This window comes from Narcine bancroftii, chromosome 7 (genome assembly GCF_036971445.1).
Source record: "Narcine bancroftii isolate sNarBan1 chromosome 7, sNarBan1.hap1, whole genome shotgun sequence".
In the NCBI taxonomy this organism is placed as follows: domain Eukaryota; kingdom Metazoa; phylum Chordata; class Chondrichthyes; order Torpediniformes; family Narcinidae; genus Narcine; species Narcine bancroftii.
In genome coordinates this window covers 14532429-14558776 of record NC_091475.1, presented here as the reverse complement: position 1 = coordinate 14558776, position 26348 = coordinate 14532429, and the positions used below count along the sequence as shown (strand labels likewise).

The 26348-nt window shown below is 40.0% G+C and overlaps 1 protein-coding gene and 1 long non-coding RNA gene across 2 annotated transcripts in view; one reads left to right on the top strand and one right to left on the bottom strand.

The window, feature by feature from the left end:
- Window positions 1–1368: 1368 nt before the first annotated feature.
- Window positions 1369–5951, bottom strand: LOC138738535 (uncharacterized). Its single transcript, XR_011341587.1, has 2 exons — window positions 5863–5951; window positions 1369–1643 (listed from the first exon to the last, which is right to left on the bottom strand). It is a non-coding gene; the product is annotated as an uncharacterized lncRNA (long non-coding RNA).
- A 174-nt stretch (window positions 5952–6125) lies between these two features.
- Window positions 6126–26348, top strand: part of LOC138738529 (bromodomain and WD repeat-containing protein 1-like) — a 104983-nt gene continuing 84760 nt past the window's right edge. The window contains 10 exon segments of the mRNA XM_069888924.1: window positions 6126–6454; window positions 6570–6628; window positions 6726–6755; window positions 7039–7098; window positions 10436–10586; window positions 13443–13541; window positions 13632–13792; window positions 19578–19799; window positions 20086–20186; window positions 25581–25651. Of these exon segments, the coding sequence (XP_069745025.1) occupies window positions 6406–6454; window positions 6570–6628; window positions 6726–6755; window positions 7039–7098; window positions 10436–10586; window positions 13443–13541; window positions 13632–13792; window positions 19578–19799; window positions 20086–20186; window positions 25581–25651 (1003 nt within the window). The 5' untranslated portion in view covers window positions 6126–6405.

Below are 26348 nucleotides of genomic sequence, written 5' to 3'. Positions count from 1 at the left end.
AAATATATTTAACAGATTACCTTTGATATTACTGAGCCTTATATAGGCCCAGCGGGCCTTGTGGTTACGCTGCTTCCAGCGGAAATGATGTCACCAGCTTGCCAGCCATGAATAGGCTGGCGTTCCCGCTGGTGCTCGCTCTTTCCCACCATGTGGCTGGCAGCTCACGAAGAGGGCGATTTAGTCGTCATGGTTCTTATAGATTGCCATGTTCAGATGCTATCTTGCGTGTTGGGACAAGACAGGCCGCCATGCCCCCCTCCCCACCAAGATCTGGGTGCTGTCCTTGTTTTTGGGCAGCCTGCCTCTGCAGCGTGGGGCTGGTGGGTTGATCGGCTGGCTGGTGTCCATATGTCCTGGTTTGAGGCAGTCAATGGTAAATGTTTCCTCCTTGCCACCGATGTCCAGCACACATGTAGTCCCGTTATGCCTGACCATCCGGTATGAACACTCGTATGGCCGCTGTAGCGTCCCACCCCGCCCCGGTGCGCCCCTTGCTGTTCAGGTCCCTGGGGATGAACGTCTTGGGCTGGGCGTGTGCTGAGGGGTGTGTCTGGGCCAGTGCGCCCAATCATTCTCTCAGTTTCTTGAGGGCTGCCGCTGGTGTTTCATCTGTTTCTCTATTGGCAGCCAGGAATTCACCAGGGATAACTAGGGGTAATCCATACAAGATTTCAGCTGCCGAGACATTGATGTCCTCCTTGGGTGCAATGCAAATTCCCAGGAGGACCCATGGCAATTTGTCAACCCAGTTTGGACCTTTGAGTCGGGCCATCAGTGCTGCTTTGAGGTGCCTATGGATCCTCTCCACCAACCCATTTGCCTGAGGATGGTATGCCATGGAGTGGTGGATTTGGGTTCCCAGGAGGCTGGCGAAGACCAGCCAGAGCCCTGAGGTGAATAGTGCATCCCTGTCTGATGTCAAGTGCTCTGGGAGTCCGAATTGGATCACCCATGTGTTTATTAGGGCTCTGGCACTGGCATCCTTTGAAGTTTCTGCCAGCAGGACTCCTTCTTCAACAGGTACTGTGCCCCCTGTGACACTGGTAGGGGTCCCACAATGTCAATGTGCACATGACTGAATCACCGTTATGCCACTTCAAATGTTTGGGGAGGGGTGGTGCGCTTTAATGACGTGCAAGTTCTGGCCCATAGGCTAACCTGCTTGAGGAGGCCATGCCAGATGAACCTGCTGGCTACCACCTTGACGGCAGTCCTGATGACCGGGTGCCCCAGGTTGTGCACTGCGTCGAACACTAGTCAGACAATGGGGTGAGGCTTGCCAGTTGAAAAGCCACAAAGGAGGGTCTCACCAATGTAGCTCATGTTATGGCAGGGTGTGAAAGCAAGACACTAACATGAGGTGAGTACAGTCAATACTAACTTTACTGACGGATCTCCCTGCCTTATAATAGGCCTGTTGGGCCTGGTGGTTACGCTGCTTCTGGCAGAAACGGCGTCACCGGCTATGGATAGGCCAGTGTTCCCGCTGGAGATCGCTGTTTCCTGCCATGCAGCTGGCTGCTTGTGAAAGCTGATTTAATCAGCATGGCCCTTGCAGGAACTTTCGGACGCAAGTCGGGATGCCGTGGGCTACCAAAGAGGTCTTTCAAGAATCTGGAGTCGAGAATGATTCTAGAGGACTGGAAAATTGAAAATATTATGCCACTCTTTAAGAAGGTGATGCACAGAAGGCTGCTAAATAAGAGTGCATGGGCATTACAGGAAAAGTATTAGCGTGGATAGAAGATTGGCTGAGTAACAGAAAGCATATAGTGGGAATAAAGGAGAAGTTTTCTGGCTGGCTGCTGGTGACAAGTAATGTTCCGCAGGGGGTCGGTGTTGTGTCCGCTATTTTTCACCATGTATGTAAATAAGTTAATTGACAACGTTTACGGCTTTGTGGCTAAGCTTACGGACAATACAAAGATAGGTGGGTAGGGTTGAGGAAGCAGGCAATCTGCAGAGTGATTTGGACTGCTTGGTAAAATGGCAAATGGAACACAGAATAGCAAAGTCGTGCACTTTGGTAGAAGGAATAAAGGTGTAGACTAATTTCTAACTGGAGAGAAAATTCAGAAAGCATATGTTCAAAAGGCTTTAGTGCAGGATTCTTGAAAGTTAACTTGCACATTGAGCCAGTAGCAAGGAAGGCAAATACAACATCATTCATGTTGACGGGACTAGAATATAAAGATGTAACACTGACACTTTATAAAGCATTGGTCAGACCATATTTGGAGTATTGTGAGAAGCTTTGGGTCCCATATCCAAGCAAGGATGTGCTGGCATTAGAAAGGGTCTACAAGATGTTTATGAGGGATCCCAGGGATGAAAGAAAGGATTAATGTGTGTGTGGCATTTGATTATCTCAAGGTCAGTACTCACTAGAGTTTAGAAAGATGAGTAAAATATCAAAGTCTGTAGACACCATAATTGAACTTAACACAATTTATAATAAAATGAAAAATAACACGATGAAGGTCTTAAGCCAGAAATATTGGTTCTGTGTCTTTGTCTTTGCGATATAAAGTATACTGTTTGACCTGCTGAGTTTCTCCAGTATTGTGTTTTTATTTAGAAACATGAGGAGGGCTCTCACAGAAACATATTGTACCAGATTTGTGTTCTTTCTTTGGCTTGGCTTCGCGGACGAAGATTTATGGAGGGGGTAAAAGTCCACGTCAGCTGCAGGCTCGTTTGTGGCTGACAAGTCCGATGCGAGACAGGCAGACACGGTTGCAGCGGCTGCAGGGGAAAATTGGTTGGTTGGGTGTTGGGTGTTGGGATTTGTGTTAATCTTGAGTTTAATGTTAAAGTGACTAGTGTGAAAGCAAAATCAGCTCAACCCCAGCATCAGATGACATCATCTCACGCTGGGGATTGATGGCCTCGACCCCTAGTACAATCCCGGCATCTGCAGCCACCGGCGTTGTAATCATGCAAGTGTGAAACAAGAAATATTAAAATGAAGGTATAAACTTTGCTGTGGGACAGTCACAGCTGGGCGGGGGGGATGGAAAGAGAGAGTGAGAGGGAGGAAATAAAATTGCATCGCAATAAAGGCCAATTTTTAAACAGTGTGTGCAAGTTGTTGTGCTATAGTGCACAATTTATAGACCGTGTGAAAAACAATGGTGGACCTGACTTTCCAGAATGCCGTGGAGCAGGGAAACCCCTCCATGAATGCTCTGTGCACGCAGCTGTGCATACAGCCCTTTCCCTGCCTCACGGCATTCTAGGAGGGCAGGTCTGCCGTCGCTTTATCCCCATGGTATTTATAAATTGTTCACGATAGTGCTACCAGCTTTCCCACGCTATATAAATTGTGCGTTATAGCACAATCTTTCCCCACACTGTATAAATTGTGCGCTAAAACGGTACCAACTTTCCCACCCTGTTTAAACATTGTCCGCTATTGCTATTTATTGATAGCACCTTCCCATGGTGCCTTATAAAGGTTTATATAGGTCAGCACAACAACAACAGGGGCTGAAGGGCTTGATTAATTTTGTTCATAATACATTGATCAGGATTTAGGGCAGGTTCATTATTGCTCAATGACATCACCGGTCAAAGGTTAAACATTCCTAACCCGAAGGATGGCTCCTTAAAAGTGTTCACTTCCCCAGTTAGGAATGGTCAAGTGTGAAAAGCCAAACCCCCATTCTTATCCCAGGACACTGAAAAGCCACTTTAGTATGATGCAAGTGTGAAAGGGGCTAGAGTTCAATTTGGAGTCGCTGAGTCTGGGAAGAACGAGATCATAATGGAACTGAAGTAGGTCTTAATTGATTTTGGGACAATGGGTGGCAAGTTCTTCCTTGAGTGACATTGCCACTTAAACCTCCTGGACAGAGGTGAGATCAGATGTTTTAATGGAAGTGGTGATCATTTGGAGAAATTAAACTGAAACAGTGGTGATGCCATATCACATGACTTCAGAGAAACATTTAACTGAAGGCAGAGAGACAATTTGAAACCATATTGAAGACATTGATCATCCTGTGAAAGACACAGGAATGAAACAGCAGTCTCTGGAGAGAGAGGGAGATGCTGTTCTATATTGTATTATCCTTGTCATAAGATACTCAAATTAAGTGGCTTTAAAGTAAGACCACATCACTCTTGATTAAGAAAGAAATCATCGTGAAGACCAAGTTCTGTCACCCGAACATGACAGGGGGAAACACTCGTATGAAGTCTATCTCTCTGAAAGACAACTCATCAAAAGCATCGTGAGTTTAAAGAGATGTGAAGACATGATGTTTAAAAGTGCTTCATATTGACCTGAACAGTAATTTACAAATCAAACACAAGATGTTTGATGCTGAAGTTTAAAATGGACTTTTCAGATGAGCTCAGAATTGTAAATGGTTTGGACTTTGACACACACATATGCACGTAGTGGGAATTAAGTTTAATAAATTTACCATTGGTGTTCCTTTGTTAGTTTATAATACAATTTGGACTCGATTTGGACATCGAGTCCACGCTGCTGAAGATCCAGCTGCGCTGGGTGGGTCACGTCTCCAGAATGGAGGACCATCGCCTTCCCAAGATCGTGTTATATGGCGAGCTCTCCACTGGCCACCGTGACAGAGGTGCACCAAAGAAGAGGTACAAGGACTGCCTAAAGAAATCTCTTGGTGCCTGCCACATTGACCACCGCCAGTGGGCTGATATCGCCTCAAACCGTGCATCTTGGCGCCTCACAGTTTGGCGGGCAGCAACCTCTTTGAAGAAGACCGCAGAGCCCACCTCACTGACAAAAGGCAAAGGAGGAAAAATCCAACACCCAACCCCAACCCACCAATTTTCCCCTGCAGCCGCTGCAACCGTGTCTGCCTGTCCCGCATCGGACTTGTCAGCCACAAACGAGCCTGCAGCTGTCGTGGACTTTTACCCCCTCCATAAATCTTCGTCCGCGAAGCCAAGCCAAAGATAATACAATTTGTAAGTTTGTAACAATACCAAATATTGTAAGCTCTGGAGAGAGTGGATATGGATAAGCTTTCAGTAGCGGGAGAGTCCAAGACTAGAACGCAAAGCTGCAGGATAAAAATACACCCCCTTGGGACAGAGAGAAGGAACATTTGCTTGGGCAAGGCAGGGGTGAATTGCTACAGTTTGTTACGGAGACCAAGACATCAGGGGACGATTGAAGGCAGAGGCTCTTGATTGGTCAAGGGTGTCAAAGGCTTAAACAAAAATGGTGTGATTCAAGTAGGATAGCGGCCACTGCCCAGGACAACAGAGGCAATAAACCCTCCCCACTGTGGAGTGCACCCACAGGGAGCCTTGCTGTCAGGGAGAGCAGCAGCCAGCGAAGTCCCTGACCACGTGTCTGCTCCAAGCCTCTCAGTTCAGGAAGGGCTGCCCCATCACCCGACTCAAGGACCCCCTTTAATTGATTTTCCTTCCTGACCAATGCTTTATAAAGTGTCAGTGTTACATCTTTATATTCTAGTCCCGTCAACTTTTCTCTTGGAGGATGGCTCTCTGCCCGACCATTTCCGACAGGGAACAAAAGGAAGCTCAGCGTCGTCCTGGATCCCCTTTGACGACCAATGGGAAATAGGTCTGACTCAACGGGATGAATGGCCCAATTCTGTCCCCGTCGCTCTTTTCAAATACCCCCACGCCTTTAAATATTAACGGGGGGGGGGGGCAGAGAAGAGGCCTCGATGAGGCAAGAAAACGGGATTACGTCAGCGTGAGGGGGGGGGGGAAGGATCCTCGACCCTCCTGAAGAATGAACCACCTCAGAGGGCGCACCTCGGGTCAAAAGACCCCAATTTAACTTTGACAAGCGACGCGGCCAGTGGAGAGGGACCAGGAGCGGGAAGGGCAGAATCGTACCGCACACTGACCGCCATCAGCCCGGCGCCGCCATCTTGCGGTGACGTAGCAGGCGGCGGCGGCGGATCGATATCGCTGCCAGACTCCCATTGTATTCACCCCCCCCCCCCCGCCACTTCCTCCTTCCGCCTCGATCAGTTTCAACGCGAACTTCGATCTGCGCCCCCCCCCTCCCTCGGAGGGCGCGAACCCCCCCCTCCCCCAAATCTCGTTTTTTTTTAACGCCCCCCCCCCCCCACCACCTCGCAGCTCGGGACTCTTTCCTCGCGGCGCAGGGGGACGGCCGCTGCAGGATGGGCCTCAGCACTCCCTCCATGGCGACCGAAAATCCTGATGAGGGAGAGTGGAGGCGGCCGGGCCTGGGGCTGAGAGAGAGAGCGGCGGCGCCACCAAATTTCTTCTCCTTTGTCTATTAAAAACAAAAGAAGCACCACATGCAATAGGGGGGGGGGGGGATACATTTGCAAACAGAGAAGAGAAAACACGTATTAAAACTTTTCTTGAGCAATTCAAGCCCATTATTTTAAAACAAAATAAGGAAAAATGGCCGAGACCACCGCTGCCTCGACTAAAGTCTCTCCATTAGAATCAGGTAAGAGCTCACCCGAAAGGAGAAAGAAAAGAATCAACAAGCACCTCAGTTTCGCTTTGGTATTTTTGTTCTTTGACCCCCTCGTCTCTTTGATCTTTGTTTTAATCCCTCTCAGAGCTCTATTTCCTGATCGCTCGCTTTCTCTCGGCCGGCCCTTGCCGAAAGTCGGCGGAGGTGAGTGGATGTTTCTCTCTTCATAATAATTAACCCCCCCCCCACCACAACCTCTCTCATCAGAGGATGACCCCCCCCCTTCTTCTTGTCTCGGCAGGTCTTGAAGCAAGAACTGGAGGAGAAGGAGGTGGGTTGAGATGGCGGCGGCTCTTGTCCCTCTGTCCACTGGTTTGCTCTCCTGTTCGGCCTCCTTGTGTCACTCCAATGCTATCTGATTTGACGGTTCTTTTTCTCTCCCCCCCCCCCACCTCACATTAGTTTTAAACCCCCCCCCCTCACCCTCCCTCCCTCACCCACCCTCCTCACCCTCACCTGAGGTGAATGGTTGAAAGACTTCGTTTTTTTAAAAACTTTCTCTTCCTCCACATCATTATCCCCCCCCCCTCCCCTCCCCTCCCTCCCTCTTCCAGCTGCTCTCAAAGCGCCTTGACTGGGAAGGTAACGAGCACCACAGAAGCTATGAAAACTTCGTAAGTGTTCGGCGTTTTAAGATTCTGTCATTGATCTCAGAATAAATTAATCCTTCTGGAATTTGTGGATGAATCACTACCACCCCTTTTTTTAAAAATCGTCTTTATTTTTTTGTGGGGGGGGGGGCGAAAGGTGCGAAAAGCTCGACGGATTAATTAATTATTTTTCGGCCCTCCGAGTGGGAGGAGTCGCTCTCCGCGCAGCCAATCACGGCCTCGCTTGCATGCGCTGCTTCGGTTTGCTGAGCCGGAGGCTGATTGGCCGAGGCGGAAAGCGGAGCCGATCCCTCGCCTGTTTCAAACTTTTCAGGTGTCTTTTTTGGTGGGGGGTTACTTCTGACTTGGTTTATAATTTTCTACGGTTAAGCTGACTTGGTTTATAATTTTCTACGGTTAAGCTGACTTGCTTTATAATTTTCTACGGTTAATTCTGATTTGGTTTATAATTTTCTACGGTTAAGCTGACTTAGTTTATAATTTTCTACGGTTAAGCTGACTTGGTTTATAATTTTCTACAGTTAAGCTGACTTGGTTTATAATTTTCGACGGTTAAGCTGACTTGGTTTATAATTTTCGACGGTTAAGCTGACTTGGTTTATAATTTTCGACGGTTAAGCTGACTTGGTTTATAATTTTCGACGGTTAAGCTGACTTGGTTTATAATTTTCTACGGTTAATTCTGATTTGGTTTATAATTTTCTACGGTTAAGCTGACTTAGTTTATAATTTTCTACAGTTAAGCTGACTTGGTTTATAATTTTCTACAGTTAAGCTGACTTGGTTTATAATTTTCGACGGTTAAGCTGACTTGGTTTATAATTTTCGACGGTTAAGCTGACTTGGTTTATAATTTTCGACGGTTAAGCTGACTTGGTTTATAATTTTCGACGGTTAAGCTGACTTGGTTTATAATTTTCTACGGTTAATTCTGATTTGGTTTATAATTTTCTACGGTTAAGCTGACTTGGTTTATAATTTTCTACGGTTAAGCTGACTTGGTTTATAATTTTCTACGGTTAATTCTGATTTGGTTTATAATTTTCTACGGTTAAGCTGACTTGGTTTATAATTTTCGGCGGTTAAGCTGACTTGGTTTATAATTTTCGGCGGTTAAGCTGACTTGGTTTATAATTTTCGGCGGTTAAGTAGAATCGGTCTGGATTCCAGTATCAGGAAAGAGATGGGCTGACGTTTCAGGCCCACGGTTTCTCATCAAAACTTTTTTTATCTTCTTAAAAAAAGAAAAAGTTTATGATGGGAGGTCATGGATCTAAAACGTTATCCTTGTTTCTCTCTGCGGACGTGAAAATGTTTTTATAAATCAATACATTTTTATAAATTAAAAACCACATTTCCTACAATTGGTTATTTAAAATTTTCAGTGATCCTGGTTTTGTCGTTCCATACAACCATTTACGGAGCGGAAACAGGCCATGTTGGCCTTTGGAGTCCGCACCGGTTCACTGATTTTGTGCGGCCTCTTCAGGCATTGATCCCGGTAGATCTTCATTCAGTAACGGTGGGCGAATTCAATGCAGGTGGAATCTTGTTGAAATTGAAAGCAAGAATGTTGTCCTGGCACCACACAACCAGATTCTTGATCTCCATCCTGCTTTCTGAATGAGATGAAAAGCTTTTTGTTTTAAAGAAAAAAACCAGTACTGTCTATGATTTCATGCTGTATAATCATACCTAAAACTTTCTTCTTAATGATGTTCCAAATTGTTGATTTTGATATAACTGAGGTTTGGGTGATGTCACTTACTGTTTTATTCTTGTTGTTCACTCTCATAATGGCTTCTTTGACTTTCACTGACACATAATTCAAGCTCTCATGATGAAAAATGGCAACTACAGTTCCATTTTGATCTTTGGTTTTTTTTTCCCCCACTGATAAAATTAGGCATTTAAAAAAAAAAAAATAAAAATGAGGATTTGAAGTATACTTTCTGCAAGGTACAGTCCCTGTGGTGTTTTTTTTTTTACTCGTACCTTTAGGAAGGGCTCAGGCCTGAAATGTCGGCCTATGGTCGTTGCTTGACTGGCTGAGTTCCTCCAGCATTTCTGCGTTTTGACTACAACATCATCTGCTGTTGTAGTTTCAGTCCTCTGGGTTTAATCCTGAACTCCAGGTCACTCTGTGTGTGATTTACACGTTTTACTGTGACTGAACATGGTTCAAAGTTCAGATTCATTGTCAGATCACACACATAAAACCCTGAAATTCTTTTTCCTACAGGCCAGGCAGAATTTCTACCTGTCAGTAGAGCAAAAAAAACTATACTCAAGAAAATATGTGTATACAAAAGAGAAATGTAAACAAATTGCAACACAAAGGAAAAATATTCAGTAGTAAATTATGTGGAAAGTAACAGTCCTCAAATGAGTCTTGAGCTTGTTTAGGAGTCTGATGGTGAAAGGGTTGCAAATGATCCTGAACCCAGTGGTACGAGTCTTTTTTTCTATTTTCTATTTTCTGATGGCAAGAACAGAGCATGTATGTACATGCCTGTGATGTACTTGGCAGTGTTCACTAGCTTTTGCAGGGCTCTCCATTCAGAGGTATTGGTGCCCCTATAACAGCGTGCAGCCGATCAGCACACTTTCCATGACACATCTGTAGTTTAATTCAGATGTCATACCAAACCTCCGCAAGCTCCACATTTCCCTTGGGTGCTGCAGTTTCCTTTCACATTCCAACTAATGATTGGTAGGTTAGATTGTTACTGTAAATCACCCATAATGTAGGTGGAATTTAGGACTGAAATGGAGTTGAGAGAGAATCAGTTACAAGTAAATAAATACATTGCAATGGCATATTGTGCTTGAAACTAAATGGTCTCCACTGTAAATTTTTAAATTTAAATTTAGTCATGGAGCATGGTAACAGACCCTTTCAGTCCACCAGTCCGTGCTGCCCAATTACACCCTACACCCCGGGTACGTTTTGAATGTGGGAGGAAACAGGAGCACCCAGAGGAAACCCATGCAGATACAGGAAGGACATTTCAACTCCTTACAGACTGTGTGGGATTTGAACCTGGTTCATTGGTGCTGTAACAATGTTGCACTTACAGCTACTTTGGAAGTTCAGCTGAACAGGTAGACACTCAAACCTTTTTGTGAACTTGTCGCTGAGACATTGAAAGTTTTTTTTAAAAAGATTGATTCTTTGTTCAACGTCTGCTGTATGTTTTTGTTACTTAGTGGAAGCAAGTAGCAGCATATACGTTAGGCCTTCCAATAATTTTCCACTGCATGATATGCATTATATAATTCTCAACTCAACCTTGGATGAAAGAATGAAACCTTGCACAAATTTTTTGTGCTGTTACAGGTTTTATCAAATCGCCATGTGCCCCCTGATCATCTGCTGCAGATGTGCCAACGAATTGGCACATTGCTGGATAAGGAAGTTCCTCCAAGTGTGTCTGGAATACAGTCCCTTCTTGGTGCAGGGCGACAATCACTACTTCGAACTGCAAAAGGTAAAAATACAAACTATTCATGATGGGATTTTGGACAATTCAATAGTTGTAGTGGAGTAAATGTGCTGCGTTAGTTGTGCAGACTGAACTTTGGTGGTCTTGAAGTATTGCTATGGTTAGGATAGTGCAGGGAGATTTTTATCTTGCATCAATGCTCGTATTTTCTGTTTAGATGTTCATATACTTTTAATATTGAAGAGGTGAATTAGCTTTAACACTATTGTATAATTGGAATTTTCAATGCCTTTATTTTGTTATAGTAGCTTTACTGCCAGTTTGAACACAAATCAAGTTTTTATAAAAAGGGAAACTAGTTAGTCTGATATTAGTAGTATGGAAAAAAAATGCTGATATATATATATTAAAGAAGTGGTAAACAGGATAGAAAATAATAGTAAGATTGGGCAAAATCATCGTGGTTTTATGAAAGGGAAATTAGCTTAGATGTATTGATTTACCTTTGCAGTTTTAACTGCAGAACATACAAGTATGAATCAGTGGATGTTGTGAACTTAGGAAAGCCCTTTGAATAAAGTTCTTAAACAAAATTAGAAACTTGATAAGTGGAGCATTCTAATGGTATAGACTGAAAATTGATTAATATAAAATTGAGAACTGACTAGGATAATTTTTATATTTGGAGTCTTTCACTGGTGAGAAGTATTGAATTGGGGATCTCAGTTGCACAACTTGCATTGCTGATTTGCACGAGCAGACCCAGTGTAATCGAAGTTTGTTGATTATACCAAAATTGGTGTGTATGATGAGGAGAATACAGAAGAGCTTCAAGGGTCATACAGTTATCTGCAGGAATGGCTGAGGACACTGGAATTCATCACTTTGGAGGGAAAAAAAATGGAAAAGTGGGGTATTTTTTTAAACTCTTGTGAGCCTACAAAGTGTTTGTGTTCAGAGGGTGCTGTGTCCATGGATAAGGTTTTCTGAAATTTAACACTCAATTGATTGGGAAAGTATGTGATGTGATGGCTTCTATTGCAAGAAAAATTAAATATTGCAGAGGAATCGAATACCGGTATACCCCGCTTTACGAAATGAGAGCGTTCCTATGAAACTTTTTGTAAGCCGAAATGGTGTCATGTGAAGACCCATTCACTACTATTAGAGGCTATTTTTGTAAAAGCGAAAACCCATTCAAATCCTTATGTCAAAGCGAATTTTCGTAATTCGAATATTCATAAAGTGGGGTATACCTGTATTAGTGAATTTTTTATGGGGTCCCATGAGATTCCATTTAGATGATTGTATACAGGTCCTTTCATAGAGCCAAAATCAAATCTCACCTCTTATCATATTCAATTAATATATTTTGTTGTTCTGGTCTCCTCACCCATCCAGTAATCAGTCTTTATTTTTGCACCTTCCTGTTCTTTGCTTATTCCTTGAAGGGCTCAGGCCTGAAATGCCGGTAATATATCTTCATCTCCTACGGATACTGCAAGACTAGCTGTGTTCCTCCAGCATTTTTTTTTTAAACTAGTCTTCATGTTGCAAGTAAGATGTAGTTGAAGGTGTACAACAAAGTGTCACTGGATGTATTCCTGGGATTTTGGGAAGTATTAGTTTAAGTTCAAGTTTATTTATCATCTGATTGTACAGTTCAATCCGACAAAAAAGTGTTCTCTGATCCACAGTGCAAAACTCTGCAAATGTGCATGCAGACATAACGTACATGGGTACTTTCATACTGCCCTGAAAGCTGGTATTTAATCATCTTTTTACCATTTCACTTACCTGTGTTGGTCATATTCACACAGTATGGGAGGTCATTTTCATCCAGTACTTAGCTTAGGCAGCACCAGAGTTGGCTCCAGTGTAAACCTCTGAACTGAACTGGCTTTTCTTGGTTCAGTGTGAATGCTCTGATCTGACCTGGCTTTAAACATGGGTTGTTGAAGCATCAATTTACTGGAATCTCAGAGTGAAAGCAGTATGCAGATAAAAGATGCATATACACAAAACCTATATATGCATGTTAAAATGTTAATAGAATAGTAGAGGAAATCTATTGTGTAAAGTTAAGAGTAAGATATGATGGGATAATGTTTTCCCTGGCCAAGGTGTCTGGAAAAAGGGATCATTCTCAAAATAAGGGATCTGTTATTGAAGATTGACAAAGCAAGATATTTTTCACCCATTGTGTACTGAACGGTTGTAAGGATCAGTTGTTGAGTATGTTCAAAATCTAGACGAATGCATAAGTTTTTGACAAATTATGGATATTAGGTGTATAGTGCTAAAATGCATGAAAGGAGTGCAGAGCTAAAGCTAATTTATAAATGGTTGATTTTTCTGAATCAACCTGTGTTTCATAACTGATCTGATTTGGCTACCAGTGTCCATGACAATTTCAGAAAAAGTATATAAATTGTAAGCTTTTGTATTCGATTAGTTTAATAGCTTTCATTGTGATGCAGCTTCCAGGGGAATTATGTGGACCATTGCGGATTAATAAAGGCAAACTGCATTTGTGTTTCATACTCTTACAATTTTGGATTTAACCCACCAAGATACATTCTTATGTCCTTTGATTTGCTTATCTTCTGTCATAAAATTGTTCATCAGAAATTTATTAAAATAAGTAGCTTAAAGGTGAATTCAGGAAATGTATTTCTTGCTTGTGTAAACAGGGGTGAAGATGTCTTAAATTTCATCTGTATCCCTGACACTGCTAATTTAATCAATTTGTACTGATTGTATCAGCTTACTGGTGAGTAGAGCTGGCCTATGCCAGCATACTTTCACCTCCAATGTAAGTCATACTTGAGCAAAAATTCATAGGTGCTACCATCTTTGTCTCTTTATACAATGTCATTAATCATACTTTTCTTGCTTAAGATTGCAAACAGATAGTATGGAGAGGTTCAGCTTTTGCCTCTCTTCATAGAGGGAGACCACCAGAAATGCCAGTTCGTTATGGGAATCCACCTAGTGTTGGTAAGTATGAGATCAATTTAGTTCTGCTTTTAAACGATTTGACTGGCTATTTCTTAGAAGACTCATCTTGCTGCAAAATTATTATTTTAGTGGAAATTGTCCGTGGCAGACAGTTGACAGGATGTGGACGTTTTGGTTCAATTTTTCCAACCAGCAGCTATCATCACATAAAGATGCATAGGAGGATTCTTGGACATCTGTCTTCTGTGTATTGTGTTGCTTTTGATCGTACAGGTCACAGGATTTTTACTGTAAGTATTGTTTTCTGAATCATTTCATTTTGCTTTAAAATTTGTATTCTTAATAATTGGAGATGATTGTATTTGAAATGATGTGGCATATCAGTGAGCCAAATCTTCAGTTTTCTATCTGAGGCTGATGTTTTCAGATAGAAGGAAAAGGATATTTTGGACTGCTTTTGTATGCTTTGCACTACTTGGTATGTTTGATACAGCATGGAATAAACTAATGTCATAATTTTATCTTGAAAACTAATTAATACCTTAAACATTTTTGGAATTTTATCAGTTAAGTTTTAACCTCAAGGAATTTAGTGACATTTTTAATAAATTAATGTTGTATGCCATTACTCCATTCATTAATGGTAGATTGGTGGGGGACAGTACATGTATCTGTTCTAGTCTGATTTTTTCAACAAGCTAATTATAATCTCTTGTATAAATTTTTAAAAAATTCTCCTCCCACTCACCTTTTTGAAAACTCCTCTCTAACTACTGATGAACTTTTTTTTAGCCTTGTGCCTGAGATCTAGTTAGTTGGCAAGCAGTACACAGTACAACGTTTGAAAAGCTCATTAGGAAATGTTGAAACTTGAATCTCCACCCACAGTCTGTGGATTTGGTTGAATTGTTAAATAGCATACTTGTCCACTATTGAAACAGCATGGAATGTGTCTGACAGGGTAAAAGAGGCAGTTTGACACTAGAGGTAGCTTATAAGAAGGCCAGTTTGAACAACAGATGGTAGTTGGGGGTTGGTGGGGGGGGTGAGGGGTGGGTGGGTAGTTGGTCTGATATCTGAGCAAAATAATAGGTCAAATGTGGCCCCATCTAGTTTCATGATTAACAGTTTAATAAGCTGTACTTCAGGGGACAGACACTCTTTTGTAAAATTTGGATCCTCATTTTGGTCCCTTCAAAAAAAATCTGAGAAAAGTGACAACCCATTGGAATTTCAAGCAGAATCGTTGGAATTAAAATATAGAGCCAATTTGCTTTGACTCTGGAAGGAATGTAGCAAATTCAGAGCTTTGGAACGATTGACAACTGATAAATTAGGCACCAACGTAGTCAGACTGGATTGTTCATAAAATAATTCATGGCTGAGATGATCTCAGAAATTGGAAAATATTTAAAATGAAAGCAGCACCACTGCAGTATCAATATTGCTAACTTTCTCCAGCATTTTTGTGTCTTCCACTACAATCACACTATCTGCAGACTTTCCTGTTTAATAACTCAATATTGCTTGATTGTTGGATATGGATATAATTTATTTAAATTCAGTTTTGACCCATTATTTCAAACACACCTGTATGAAGCAAAATGGCATTGTTCAGTGTTTTTATTTGGAGAGAATTGTTTTGCTGGCCTTTGTATTTTTTTTGTGCTAATTCAGTTCATGCAGTCTACTTTGAAATATAATGGGAAGTTTTGAACTTTAGGTTGCTTTTGTTTACCTGATGCCATGTTTGAAATTCTAGGTTATTTCTGAATGCTGCCTGTGACTGGTCTTGTGGCTACTTTATAAATAAGAGCAGGGTTTGATCTTGTTTCTTGTTTTGTCTTTCAATAAAAAATGTGGCTGGTCTCAAATCCTTGGTTAAAGTGAAAATGAAAGATGTACATCTTAGCCTTGGATGAACTTAATCGCTCTTCAATTGCACCCTTCATTCTAAATTATTTAATTCTATGACATGAGTGTATATCCCTTAATTTTAACCTCCTTCCCTAACCACACCAAAGGAGGGAGAAGCTTCGTCCATACCCTCAACTCGTGAGTTTGTATGATTCTTTGAAGTCACTCATCCTTGAAATGGGATAGATGCATTGTATTAAAAATCTTCTGATATGACAACCTTCTCATCCCAGAATTCAACGTGAGGAAATCAAAACTAGTATCAGTGTTCAAGTGCACTGTTGAGGTGCAATTTCACCAAAGCTATATTTAGCATCGAATTCACGCTGCTGAAGATCCAACTGCGCTGGGTAGGTCACGTCTCCAGAATGGAGGACCATTGCCTTCCCAAGATCGTGTTATATGGCGAGCTCTCCACTGGCCACCGTGACAGAGGTGCACCAAAGAGGTACAAGGACTGCCTAAAGAAACCTCTTGGTGCCTGCCACATTGAGCACCGCCAGTGGGCTGATCTTGCCTCAAACCGTGCATCTTGGCGCCTCACAGTTCGGCGGGCAGCAACCTCCTTTGAAGAAGACCGCAGAGCCCACCTCACTGACAAAAGACAAAGGAGGGAAAACCCAACACCCAACCCCAACCAACCAATTTTCCCCTGCAACTGCTGCAACCGTGTCTGCCTGTCCTGCATCGGACTTGTCAGCCACAAACGAGCCTGCAGCTGACGTGGACATTACCCCTCCATAAATCTTTGTCTGCGAAGCCAAGCCAAAGAAGAAAAAGATATTTAGTTGCAGCAAAATCTTTTACTCTTCTTCATTTCCCTTACAATGAATCCCAACGTTCCCTTGCTGACTTAATTATTTACTATACAGTACAACTCGAATTATCCAAAATGGTCAGGACTGGGCTTCTGTTGGATAAATGTTTTTTTTTGGATAATTGGTCATTTTTAAAAACAGCCCAGTAGCAACAGCAAATCACTTGTATCAGTGTTTAAACGACAACAAACTACAAAGTAAGGCTTTTTAACCATTAAAATAATGTTTAATTTTCACCAAAAATTGCTGGCTGCCGCCGATCGCCGACACATCCCCACTGAAGTCCTCGCTGCTGCCTCGGAGGGCGAGGTCCCCACTGTTGCCTGGGAAGCCACCCTCCTTGATGACGCCGGGGCAAGGGATTCTTCCGACTGCTTGCAGCTGGGAGACAGTGGCACACAGATGGAGATGGAGAATGGAAAGAAAAGTCAATAGGGGAAGGTAAAGTAGAGAGAGAGGAAGGAATTACTGAAATGAGGACAATCGTCATTCTAATTTCATCACTGGTTAATTTTTTTTCCCAACTTGTGAAGTCAGTTCAGCTCCAAAAAGAATTTGGATAAATGAGGATTTCGGAGAATCTGATTTTGGATAATTGTTGTTATATTGTACTTGTAGGCTAACATTTGTTTCTTCAACAAGATCACCCAGATTTTTTTGAACACCTGAACATGACTGCGTGCTAATGTTCAGAGATTTAAATGCCATATTTTTCTGACCAAAGTAAATGTTGTCCCTCTTTCCTACTTTATATTCTAGCTGAAAACTTTTTCCATCGCTCATTTAAACTGTCCATATCCCCTTGCAGGTATATGAGATCAGGTTACTTACAAGATCATAAACACAAGAAAATAGGAGTAGCGTAATCCACCAGGGCCTCAAGTCTGAACCACCATTCAAATAATCACAACTGATGTACTTCATACCTCAACTTTTATTCTGTGCCAAACCCTCTTTGCCCCTAATCCCCCCATATCTTTCAAAATTTGCTGTATCTTCACTTTACATGTTTTTAGTAATCTATCCTCCTCAACTCTCCGGGTTCAAGAATTCCAGAGATTCACTTCCCTCTGCAGAAAACGAAGATTCCACATAGTTCTGTCCCTTAACACTTGCGCTCATTTGTGACTCTTACTAATGAAAACATCTCAACATCCAAGTTGCCATATTCCCTTTAGGATCTTGTATTAGATCACCCCTCATCTTAACATCAAGGAAGATGGAACTAACCTCCTCCCAGGAACAGGTCTGGTGGATTTCCTTTGGACAGTTGGTAACCTTCTCTCAACTTGTCAACGTTCTCGGAACTATTTCATTTGGTTTTTTCATCTGAATCATTAATGTGGATTGTGAAATAGTGGAACCCCAGCTCTGACTTCTTAGGCATTCTGCTGGTTCCATTTTGCTGTTTGGAAGCATGCAGGCAAAAAAAAGTTTTTCTTGTGACGTAAACTGTCTTCCATTGTCACATGTTACTTTCTCGGGTAGTTCTTGCCTATTTTTGTTCATTGATATAATACATCATACTTAATCTTGGAGCCCTGATTCTAGAGCAAAGAGATTGGCCTATGAGGAGTGATTGGATGAGGAGTGATGAGCAATTGCCTGATACTTTTATTATTGGAATTCAGAAAAACAAACACAAAATTATGAAAGGGATGTACAAGATTGTGACAAGAGAGTTATTTCCACTGATAGGTGAGACTTGAACTGGGAGAGATAGCCTTAAGATCCAGTGGAGTAGATTTTGGACTGAGATGAGGAGAAATTGCTTTCCCTAGAAATAGTGAATCTGGAATTCTGTGCCCCAGCTGAAGCTGCCTCATTAAATATATTTAAGACTCCGTTAGGTTGAATTTTGCTAAGTAAGGGAGTTGAGGGTTGTGAGGAAAAGTCAGGTAGGTGGAACTGAATCCAAGGCCAGATCATGGCAGAGTGGTTCAATGAGTCAGATGGCCCATTCCTGCTCTATTTCTTATTTTCTTTTCTTCTTTTTGGTGCAGTCTTTAAGTGGCACCTTTTCAAATGCTTTTTGAAATCGTATTGCATTATTTCCATTGACTTCTGTGTTCCCAAACTTTTTCGGGTTGCCACCCCCTTGGGTCCCTGGGCACCTCTCTAGTGCCCCTCCCCACACATACAACAACACACACAACTCTTTCTTATTAGGTCTACTGCAAATGTAAAACAATAATTAATCTAACACTATAAACAAAAGCATGTATTTCACAAATAAAACGTAGTAGACCAATTTATTTAGCAATATGAAAGGGTAAATTTACATCTCACCTGATGTAATGCAGCCAGTCCTTGTCCCAGGCAGTCACCCCCACCTCACCTGATGGTCTGAGTTTCCCGGAAATGTTTTGACCGCTTCCTTTTTCCTTTCTGCCCCCGTGGATCTTTCCACCACCCCCGGGGGGGTGGGGGTGGGGGGTGGCACTGCCCCCTTTGGGAATGACTGCTGTAAATGCTGTAACTTGCATGGTCTAATAAATTTTAATACTTCACAAAACTATGTTGGCATTTGTTGCATATCATTTTCTAAATGGCCTGCTACTCTTAAAATGGATTACAGCATTTTCTTCACTATATTGAGGATAGTTGGTTTGCAGTTTTCTGGTTTCTTTCTCCTTCCTTAATTTTATAGTAGTTTCACCGTTGCTGCTTTTTAATCCCCTGAAACCTTTTCAATGTCTATGGGATTTGATAGATTACCTCCAGTCCATCCACTATCTGCAATTTTTTTATGACTCAAGCACGCAGACCATCGAGTCCATTGGATTTGTTAATCTTTTATCCCATTAGTTTGCCTCATATTTCTAGATGAGATGCAACTTGTATTAAATAGGAGGGTTGAAATCTGAAATGGACATTCAAATTGGTTCTGTTCTTTGTAGATTTTAGACACAGCAAATCCATCTTCTGAGAAAAGAATTAAAAAAAAAACTTGCACTCAATGTTCATGATGGAAGTTATGGAGTCTTGTATATTTTCTTGAAAACTTTATCGATATCCGGAAAGTCATCATTTAGTGTTTGGATTTGTTGCTCGAGTTGTACCATCTTCAATTAATTTTTTAAACTGTTGATAATCAATTTGATTTGAGCTCCATTTATAGCCAAAAGCAAATCTACCAAAATTAATTCTTAAGCTGTACCAATTTTTTTTGTTGTTGCAAGTTTTGATGTTAGTCAGAGTTGATGTCTGAATTACTGCGGTAATTTGCAATTGTATCAATGAGTTGGCAGAATGGAAAATTAAGAGAAATAATGGTGGCTTGAAGACGATAGAATTCAGAAAGTTGTATGGAAAAGTTTAACATGTAATTGTGTTCCAGGGCTCTGACGATTGTCTTGTGAAGATCTGGGCGACACACACTGGTCGTTTACTCTCCACCTTGCGTGGCCACTCCACTGAAATTTCTGACATGGCTGTGAATTATGAGAACTCTCTGTTAGCTGCTGGCAGTTGCGACAAACTCATTCGAGTTTGGTGCTTGCGCACCTGTGCTCCAGTGGCTGTGCTACAAGGGCATATAGGATCCATTACCTCTCTGCAGGTAATAAGAAAAGATTGTAAAGCTTATTAAATCTTAAGCACTCTATGAATGTCTTTTTAAAATTTATCTTCAAATGATTTTACTGTCTTTTGATTCTTCATTTGGTGGTTTGATAGCAAAATTACATAAATTGATCCCTGAACTCAAACACGTTGATTTCAGTAAGGTAGCATTGAAAGAATTTGTGGTGTGCCGTAAAAATAGGACTATGTATTTACAGGTCTAAAATGTGAATCATAATCGGATGGAAATGTGTACATTGATGTTACTTTATACAATTTTTCAGTTTGGTCCGATGAGTAAAGGTTCAATCCGGTACATGGCTTCCACAGGATCTGATGGGAGTGTTTGTTTTTGGCAGTGGGATTCAGATACATTGAAGTTTAAGTAAGTTTTCATAAATTCTCAAATTGGCTTTTGTTTTGTAAGATGGGATAATTATAATTTATGTTGATAGTTTTGTATTATAGATTTTTACAGCATAGAAATGAACCCTTTGGCCCAATTTGTTCGTGGTACTCGAGTTGTCTACCAAAGTTAGGCTGATTTTTCCCCATATCCTTTTAAACGTTACTTATCTATGTATTGCACATCTTTTAAAAGAGCAAATTGTACTGCTGCTACCACTTCATTTGGCAGACTTTTCTCCAAGCCCTAATGCTTTCTAGGTGGGAAAAAAAGCTGTGCCTTGTTCCCTTAAAATAATTTCCCTCTATGCCCTCCAGTTTTTGACTCTTTGTCACCCTGGGATAAAGTCTATGTGCCTCATGATTTATCATACCTTTGAGGTCACCCTCAACCTCTTACACTCCAAGGAGAAAATGCCAGCCATCTGGTTCTCTATGTAACACAAGCCCGCCAGTCCCATCATATTTTGATGTATTTTTTTCTGAACTCTTTCCAACATAATATCTTTACCATAACTGGGCAACCCACAGTTTCACACAATACTCCAAATGTGGTCCTGCCAATGTCCTGTACTCAATATCCTTGGAGATGAAGGCAAGCATTCCTAACATTTTCACCATTCTGCCTCTTTTAGGGAACCATGTATTTTTTTCACCCTTATCTCTGAACAACACTCTCCATGGCCTGCTATTTACTGCACAAGTCCTGTCCTGTTTAACTTGTAAAATCACATTATTTCACACTAATCTGTGAAATGCCATCTGCCATTCATTTTACTCACTTCCCCAAATGACCAAGATTCTGTTCCTCACTGTCCAGTAAACAATTTTGATGTTAACCACAAACTGACTGCCCATATTAACTACATTATCATCCAAATCATTTATATAGATGATGAACACCAGTAGACACAAGACAGATACCTGAAAGACAACCCTCCACTAACACGTTCTAAATTCAGCAAGCCAGTTTTGAATCCATTTGGTTTACTCTCTCAAGATCCCATGTGATCTAATCTTCTGGACCAGGCAACAGCACAGGACTTTGTCAAAGACCTTATTAAAACTATATATGTCCACTGCCCTGCATCGTCAATCCTCTTGGTGACTCCTTCAAAAAAACTTTGTGGGCCATCATTCCCGCACACAAAGCCTATGATCTTAATTTTAATGGTTTTTTGAGATGATTTTCAGGACAAAATTATTTTCTCAGTTGATTGCAAGTGCTTTGCTATTCATTCAAATTTTTAGAAAATGTATTTAGGGTCGAAAATGAAAGGAAGACTAGTAATTGAATGTATGATGGAGTATAGAATAGTTCAGCACAGGAACTAATGTTTTTTTGAATATTTAAATTTTCATTCATGTATTCATATCCAAATACAGAAAATGACAATCATATATTTAAATCAGTTTTACATGCTACAAAGTACGCCCCAATAAACCCCCCAACCCCCTCCCAAAAAATGCCCAAAATAAAAAGAGAAAAGAAAGAAAAAAGATAAAAACAAAAATACATAAAAATTAGAAAAAAAGAAAAAAAAACATCTGGCTCCAAAAGCATCATCACCATTCACATAACTTTGCCTTCAATATTATCATTTATTTATCCCAAGGAGTTAGAAAGTTCCATGAGGTTCAGGGAAAGTTTTTTTTAAATTTTATTTATTCGTTCAAAAAACAAATAATATATGACATATACAACAATTAACCTTAAACATGAATGTTATTTTTTATATATATAAAACAAAAAGAAAAAAAAGAGAAAAGAAACCCCCCCCTTCAGCCAACTCTTCTAAGGAGAGCCATAAAGAAAGAAAAAAGAAAAAATATTAAAGAAAAATTAAATATACATATTAAGATCTAATCAATGTAAATTGAAATGTAAATATTCTGAATATAACAACCACTTATTAATAAAAAAATTATAATTATCACACGAAGCATATGTAATTTTTTCCATTATTAAACAATATTTCATCTCATTCTGCCATCTATTATATCAATTATATTTGTATCTTTCCACGTACTAGCAATACATTTTTTCGCTATGGATAGAGCTAAATATACAAAAGCAAGCTGAAACTTATCTAATCCCAAGCCTTTCAAAGGTTGCAAACTATCCAATAAAAATACTGTTGGATCTAAAACTATTTTAATCATACAGATATTCTAAAAACGATTGAATTTTCTTCCAAAAAGATTGTATATGTATACATGACCAAACGGCATGAAAAAAAGTTCCAACCGTATCACCACATCTAAAACACAAATCTGATTCATGAAAACCATACTTTTAAAATTTTTCAGGTGTTAAGTATAATTGATGTAAAAAGATTATAGTTAATCATTGCATAACGAGCATATATCAATCTAGTTACACTATCATAACAGATATCTAACCAATCACCTTCGGAAAAAATAAAACCAGTATCTGCTTCCCATTTACTTTTAGATCTATCCCAACCCTTTTTATCTATACCATCCTGTAATATTTAATACATAGATGAAATATAACCCTTCTCTGGTACCTTCATAAGAAAAGTCTCAAATTTAGTCATTTCAGGTAAAATTGTATCTCTACCAAACATACATCTTACCAAAGATCGAATTTGATAATGAAGAATCAAAGAGTTCTTATCAATACCAAAACCTTCCATCATCTGATTAAAAGATAAAAATTTACCCTCTTTAAAACAATCTCCCAAATTTTTCACACCTTTAAATCTCCAATGCAATAAACTTCGATTATGTATTGAAAAAGGAATAAGTTGATTATTATACAACGGAGTCAAAGCCGATAATTTACCCCTAGAGCCTGTCATTTTATTTTTCTTTATCCATAACTTCATTAAATGTTTTAGTATAGGCACATTATATTGTAACAAATTTATATTCCATCTAAACAAAAATTGATTTATTTCAAATTCAGAAAAATTTGCCATCTCAATTTTGGCCCAACTAGGAGGCCATACCAAATCTATCAATGAACTAATAAATTTAAGTTGGGCTGCTTCATAATAATTTTGAAAATGTGGTAAACGTAATCCCACTAACTCATATTTCCAAATTAATTTGTTTGAAGCTACTCTCGAAAATTTACCTCTCCATAAAAACTCCCTAACCATTTTATTCAAATCTCGAAAAAAAATATTATCAAGTAAATACGGAATAGATTGAAACAAATATTGTATATGCAGAATTGTATTTATCCCTCCCATTAAATTAATAGGTAAATCTTTCCATTTGATCAAATCAGTTTTAATTTTTTTCATTAACGGAACATAATTTAATTTATATAAAGATTGATAATTAACATTCAAAATTATACCCAGATATTTAATTCGATCAGTCCATTTCAAATTAATAATATTCTTATAAACTGAATAATCTCCTTCACTTACCGGTAATATTTCACTTTTTTCCCCAATTAACTTTATATCCAGAAAGACATCCATATTGTATTAAACACTCCTTCAAATGCAAAAGTGACTGAGCTGGGTTTATTAAATACACCAATACGTCATCAGCAAATAAATTAATTTTATACTCCTCGTCTAAAACTTTCATACCTTGTATCTGTGTATTTTGTCTTATCAACTGTGCCAAAGGTTCAATCACTAACGCAAACAAAGCTGGTGATAAAGGACAACCTTGACGAGTTGATCGAGTTAACTTGAAGGGTTCCGAAATCAAACCATTCGTCAATACTCCAACTACCGGTTTACTAGAAAGAGCCCTAATCTAACCAAGGTTCAGGGAAAGTTCTTTATAAATTCATACCTACTTTATGTAAGTATGGGCCCCAAATTTTCAGAAAAAAAACCATATTTATTCCTTAAATTATATGTAGTTCTCAAGAGGTATACAACTATGTATTTCTGCATGCCATCTTTCCATTCCTAAATGGGAATCTGATTTCCATGTCACATTTTCTTGCAACCGCTAACACAATTTTCATGAATTCCTTTTGGAAAAATCCTTTAGTCTATGTGACCGTGCTGAACATTCTGCCCAGAATGTATGAGTGTGAAGCCCCATATATCTTCAGCTACACCATCTATGAAATAGGAATGTGTGTTCATGATTTCGTAATTGTCATTTCCATTTCCTGTAGTAGAACTTTGAGAAATTGTTTTATTTCCCCCCAAAATAAAACATTCTTTGCAAGTGTGATGGAACATGAATATGCCAAGTTAAACAATGAAGGGTTAGTGTTTTGATCCTTCAGCTGAAAAAATTGTATATTCAATTTGAGCACCCATAATATTTTGTTTATCCATGGATAAGGAGTTGTGCAATTTTGGATTACATCAAAAATATTTAGTTCTTTTTGGATAGTACTGTGGTGTATAATTTAACGTAATGCTGGAGATGTGAAATTGATAGAATTGTTTAATAGTACAGCACAGTCGGGGTCCATTTATCCATTGCATCTAGAACAGTCTCATTAAAGCCACTTCCTCATTCATTTTCCCCTTAGCCTTGTAAATTCTCCTCTAGTGTTTTTCCAATGTCCTGCAGGGAATTGATAGATTCTGATTCCATGCCTTAAATAGGATGGCACGTTTGGCATAACAGTTAGCGCAATGCCTTTGCAGCGCCATTGATCAGGACTGGGGTTCGTAAGGAGTTTGTACATTTTCCACATGTCTGTATGGGATTTCCCGGCGAGTCTGGATTTCTCCTACTGTTCGAAATGTACTGGGTCGGGGGGGGGGGGTTGGGGGATAGGTTAATTGGGTTTAAATTGGGCAGCAGGGACTTGTGGGCCAAAGACCTGTAACTGTGCTATATGTTGAGCAATGGATTCCACATCCAGTCCATTCTCTACTCATCTTTTTTTTTTCCTTGCATTTCCTAACTGCATTAAAAGCTGAGCTTGGGGCTAGAGTGGGGTGTATTAGGATATGTATTTGATTGACCCAGTTAACCATATAACCGTTTACAGCACGGAAACAGGCCATGTCGGCCCTTCAAGTCCGTACCGGTTCACTTGAACAACTCCACTAGCTCCTCCGCAAACTCCTCCGTTACACAATATTCTAATCAAATCAAACAGAAACCGTATCTAATTCTTTAATCATACCCTTTATCACCATCAAAACTCAGCATCAACTTCAACAATTTTGGCTTCAAACTTTCAGAGCAAATCGGAATCTTGCCATTTGTCACTCCTTTTAGCCCATCTTTTGTTCCATTTTGACCCTCTTTTGCCTTGCACCACTCTTCATTGTCATTTCATCTTTCCTATATTAAGCCCATTGTTTCCTCTGCACTTGATTGTTTCGGGGCTGTATTTTAACAGTTACTTGATGAACTATGGTTTTGCACTGGAACTTTTTAAATAGTGATCTTATCTGGTTTTTATAAGGGATCAACCGTTGAAATTTACTGAACGGTCCAGACCAGGTTCTCCAATGATTTGTTCCTCATTTAGCATTGGTAAGTAAACGATAACAATCTACTTTTCATTTTGCTGTTGGGGTTTCAGCTCATTTTCTTATTGTGATGTTGCTTGATGATGATATTTTTATTTTTTTTCCATTTCTTCTGCCCTCTTTTTATTAGTTAATTCCTTGCGATTTTCAGAATCTGACTGTAAGAGGTCAGAGTTCCACAAAATCTGCGATAAGGCTATTGGAATCTATCATCTTGTGGTCCGGAAATGAAGCTGCTCTCAAATATAATTCGATGATGCATTGATTGTTTACAGTTAATTATGACCAAATTCTAAATTTATTCAATAAATACAGTAACTTTTTTTTTGAAATTTATTTATAGTATCTCCATACATTCATTTCAAATTGACTTAGTATAATATTACATAATAGATACTAAATAATTTTCAAATTTTCACCCCCCCCACCTCCCCTAACCCCTTAGGAAACCACCTTGTGGTGGTTAATTCCCAAAAACCCAAATAACCACAAGTGGCCTATGACTTTCGGGAGCAGAAGTACCACCCCCTTCCCCCCCCCCCCCCCCCCCCCCAGGCAGACAAAATACACGTATAAACCGAAAAATCATCATTTCTTATATCCATAAAACCCCGGTCCATCAATTTAACCAATCTTATTCATAAACTTTTTTTTGAAAATCCAAACTTGATATTAAATTTTGCACCCTTTCCACCCTCCCA